We start from the raw sequence: 5,065 nt of genomic DNA on the forward strand, positions 1-5,065 counted from the left end.
GGTTAAAAAATTAATAATTAGTTATTCTCCTGACCAATCACGGTTGATGACACATGCAGTGACACAACTTGTAGGACAACAGATGTGTACCCAGAATATAAGAAGAGAGAAAGTGAGGAGAGCTTTCTCATTTGGTTGTGAAGAGAAATAAAAAAGAGAGAGAAATTTTATCCTTCCAATATAATTGTCCATTCAAGAAAAAAAAAGCACACATCTTTCTCTTTTATTTCTTTGTTATTTCCTTCATACCAAAAAATCTTAAGCATTCTATATTTCTCACATCTTTCATTCTACTATTATTTTGTTTTTCTATCTTTTATCTTCTTATCTTCTACCCTAAACTAAACAAATCAATAGAGTTAGGGGTTTTGTTTTGGAGAGAAAATAGTATATGAGTTGGTTTTGAAGGAATTTACTTACTCCAAGAGTAAGTTTTAGAAACTTACTTCATATCTTAGTCATCAATTCAAGGGAAATAATTTAACGATTTAGATTAATCACTAATTGAAACCATTGTATTTCCCTAGAATTTATGACTAAAATGTGAAGTAAATTTTTTAAACTTGGAGTAAGTAGATCACTACCTTTTTTAATATATTTACTAAATTTACTAAAATAATATTGGCAGGAAACTTAAGTTGAACCAAATAATGAAGGATATTTTTTACCATTTTTTTTATATACAAGATTAATATTAATATGTTCTTTAATAAATAGGGTTAGCAAACCACTGTATATAAATTCATTAACTATTAATAAGGGACAATTAGGTGACAGATATTGCTTTTGCAAGTTGTGGTGTAAGATAAAGGGAGGATAATATAAGGTTTAATATAAAACAATCAAAATTGATGACTTAATTTAAAATGAGACTGACCCATATTAAATTAAGGGTATCAAACTCTATAATTCTCTAAGAGTACGTGGAAATTATTTGTGAATAATTTCAAGTAATTATAATGAGGATATGGTCGATAACATGTTAGGTAATTTCTTTAATTGACTAAGGAGAGCAATAAATAAAATAAGAAAATATGGTTCTGGAAATAGTTCTTGCCTTTATTACCATATGAAGGTACATATTTATAGTACTAGAGAAAAGGAAGTTATTATATAAACTAAACCACACATATCATATAAAGAATGGACATGCATGTGTATTATTTGTAAAAGTTATAAAAAATTGTAAATGTTTTTGTAGGAGTTAGTGAACCATATAATCCTTTAACTAACTAGCTTGAATGATTCATGTTTGGGCCTCTGGACTATAACATAACACTAGAACCATATCCCTTTGTTTTACTAAAAGAATTTGCATTGTTTTCCAAATGGGATCTTTTTTATTTGCACTCAAATCTTTAGAAAAGTGGCTCTAAATCATGTTCTGTGGCATATTTATTATTTTATAAAATGTGTCACTTTATTGGTCGAAAAAATATATATTAAAGTTAAATATTTTATTGATTAATCACATCAAATGATATATAATATATGCTCTCATTCTCAATTAGGTGAAGGGAGTATGACTGCCTCCTTCCCATCTTTCCGATCAACCAATCTCTCTTATTTTTCGGGGTATCTCTTTATTAGATTATTACCAATTAGTCGAATCTTTCTTTGAATCATTCTATTGAAGCTCGTTATAAAAGTTGTGTTTGTCCAAAAGTGACCTAACCAATAGGAAAATTTTAATTCATTGGGCCTTTTGATGTACTAGAAGGAGAAGAAGAATTTGTTATCAAAGTGGATATTCGAGTATAAAAGTACTCGATATATGGTCACTCTTGATCTTCCTTTCCACATATTCTACAATATTATTGTATGCTCTCTTCTTCCTTCAAGGTATTTTCTCTCTCCCCTCTATCTCCTTCCCTTTCTCACCCTCTATTCTATAAAATCTCACCTTAGCTCCTCATTTCTTCATCTCTCATAATCTTCAAAGTTTTGTATATCCTTATTTCTTATAACCATTTTATGTTTTCTTTTTATCCACCCTCTATGAATCGATCTATATATCACTCTCCCAATCTCAATTTAATAGCCACAAAAATATATATAGTTGATCAAGGGTACTCATTATTCATAAGTTTTTTACATGAAACTTTATTGTTTGTGATTTTTGTAGCATGAATTTGCTATGCATATTTTGTATTACTCTAACCATTTATTTGTTTTGTATTGATTTATATTTAATTGTAGGTATTCTAGGAACCACCATAGCTCAAACCCTTTGGAACAACTTGTACCATGTTAAAAGAAAACAACCAACTATTGTCTCATGGATTCATAACTGAGCTTTTCAGTTTCTTTGTAAGTTCAGTTGTTTTGATGACATATGATGCAAAAGAAAATGTAAAATTGCTTAGCATGGGACATTTTTCTATCAACCTCATAGTGAAGGCCAATTGTCCTATTTTTGCCACTGTTTGTTTTGTTGAGGATTTTCAGTGGCCTCTTGCAAAGGACACTGTTGTCCTAAGAATGACAAAAAACACATTTGCTATCATTCTACCTGGTCTCTTATATGGTCTTCAATTTCCCAATTTCTGCTCAGAACAACAGATAAATACTCTAAAAGAGGTCTTCAAGAAATTTTGTTGTTACAGTGAAATCAATGATAATCTAGGTATATCTCTTTCTCATTTAATTACTGTGGTTTATTTTTCATATTATCTCTTTTGCTTTGATGTTGAGTTTATTTCGATTAGAATAGTGACACTTGATGAATTAAACATGGTTAAATTTGCATATTCAAATTATAGTATTAAAAAGGCTTCCTTGCATATTTTCATTTTCTTTTACCTAAATAAATAATTTACATTTAATGTATTGCCATTTGTTTTTTAAATTATTGCATTTTATAAATGAAAAGTAATGTGAATTTAGGCAAGAAATATTTTAAACAAAAGAGAGGCAAAACATTTATTTTTTTACCTAAATAATCTAGGTATATCTCTTTCCCATTTGATTACTTAATCTAGTTAATTTTTCATATCATCATCTCTTCTGCTTTGATAGTAAGTTTATTTCAACTATAATACTAACACTCAATGAACTAAACATTTTAAATTTGTATAATCTGATTATAACATAAAATTTCCTTTCGTACCTTCACTATTTTACCTAAATAAATATTTATATTTAATGTCTTGCCATTGTTTTGTTTAAATTATTCCCTTTTATAAATGAAAAGTAATGTGAATTTAGGCAAGAAATATTTTAAAGAAAAGAAAGGCAAGGCATTTATTTTGTTTACCTAAATACAAATAGAAAACAATGTATTTGTAAATAAAAAGAAAAGTATATGAGTAAGTAAAGATTGAATGAGACGTTAGTCTAATGATATAAAACATTTTTTGATTTCTTATGAGTGACATTTGTTGAGAAAGATAATCATACATCCCAAAATATATTAATTTTGTACCCATAAGATAATATATATTCTTGATTATATCAAAAAATAAAGATAGAAAAGGGGAATTCATAAAAAGGTTAAGGTAACTACTAATATAATATAATAATAAAAGGTTGATTTTGATCCTCTTGTCTCCCTTTACCCCTCTCATATGACCACTTGGATGAGAAAGAAGCATATTAGCAAAGTAAAAAGCTCACATACCATAGATTGAGTCTATTGTTTATATATCTCACTCACCTTGTCACTCTTGAGATTAGAATGACACAACTTGTAATTTCACTCTCTCTAGACATCCTTTGTATTAACTTCTTGACATTTTTATCCTAAACTCCTTGTCATTCTAATTGTATTTAGACTTTGTTTCTCCAAAATTTCACATTTATTAGTTCAGTGTCTCAAAAATTGAAAAATCTATAGTGATCTCAAAAATGTTAAATGTGAATCAAATTAGTCATTTCTGTGGTCAAATTAGTCTCTATCAAATATTATAAAACATGTTAAAAATGATTAATTGGATCAAACTGATATACGTGAAAATTTTGATGGACCAAAATAAATATTTACCTGTATTTATTTTAAATTCTAATGAATATTGATAAGCAATGAATAAATAGATGATTGTATGATTTTGGTTATAGGATATCATCAATTGGAGGACAATGAACCAAACTATTGGAACAAACTAAGGCATCATATTGAACCATCACTTGTGCAGTTAGGGCAATTATCAGGGCTATCTAGTTTCCGAGCACTAGATCAAAACTCATGTTTTTTAAGGGCATCAAGAATGTCTGCAACAACAAAGTTGATAACAGACATTATGGTACATTCAGGAACAATAACAAGTACACACATTAATATTAGTGGAACCAACCCACCTAATGTTCTTCATCAAGACTTAGCCTATGCTTCTACTTCTGTGTTCAGTTATTTTGTAGATGTTGTTGAACTTGATGGTGGAGTTTCATCTAACTATGATTATGTAGTTAAGGATGTTGAGACTGTGATTTCTGCTTCTCATCATGATATTGGATTCAAAGTTTGGAATTTAAATAAGGTTGGTATTTTGGCTTTTATGCAAAGTTTAAGGGCTTTTGTGGAAAAGGAAGAGAAAATTCTTAAAGAAAAAGATCAGAAGTGGGAAGAGATTGCAGCCTCTAAGAGGGTCAAAGACAAAGAGACAAAGGAAGGTGAGACTTCAACCAAATCCAAAAAGGACAATGGCAAAGGAATCTTAATTGAGCATTAGAGTGAGTTGGGCTATATGTTTGTATTTCATGCATATGATTTAATTGGAAAAGACATCTCTAGTACTAGAGAGACCAATTGTTGTTTTTATCTTTTATATGTAAGGATAAAAATATTATCACATTACATTTAAATGATAAAAATACTACATCATACTATTTTTTTATTTTATTTCTATATATTTCTCTATCCAATACCGAGAAGATCTTGATTACTTTAGTCCAAGACTGTGTGATAGGTTTTCTTCCTTAAGGGTTTGACAAATTACCTATAGGATTCTTCACTAATAATTTTGTGTGATTTCACTTTCAACCAGTTTTGGATTATGGTTGATGTATCTACAAGTCTCAATTTATAGAGTTCAATTAGTTTTTCCTTTGTTTTTCTGTTTCAATTGTT

The 5,065-nt window shown here is 28.7% G+C and overlaps 1 protein-coding gene across 1 annotated transcript; it reads left to right on the forward strand.

Annotated features, from left to right (window-relative positions):
* On the forward strand, positions 2,206–4,706 carry LOC109326516. Its single transcript, XM_019559213.1, has 2 exons — positions 2,206–2,626; positions 4,057–4,706. Exons 1-2 carry the CDS (start codon positions 2,248–2,250, stop codon positions 4,665–4,667), a joined length of 990 nt encoding a protein of 329 aa, XP_019414758.1. The 5' UTR covers positions 2,206–2,247; the 3' UTR covers positions 4,668–4,706.

This window comes from Lupinus angustifolius, chromosome LG14, assembly GCF_001865875.1.
Source record: "Lupinus angustifolius cultivar Tanjil chromosome LG14, LupAngTanjil_v1.0, whole genome shotgun sequence".
Lineage (NCBI taxonomy): Eukaryota > Viridiplantae > Streptophyta > Magnoliopsida > Fabales > Fabaceae > Lupinus > Lupinus angustifolius.

Bases quoted from the DNA above. Each gene is read 5' to 3' on its own strand.
- LOC109326516 (XM_019559213.1), top strand. From the start codon at position 2,248: ATGTTAAAAGAAAACAACCAACTATTGTCTCATGGATTCATAACTGAG. The intron at 2,627-4,056 runs GTATATCTCTTT...TTTTGGTTATAG, and splicing joins TGAAATCAATGATAATCTAG to GATATCATCAATTGGAGGAC.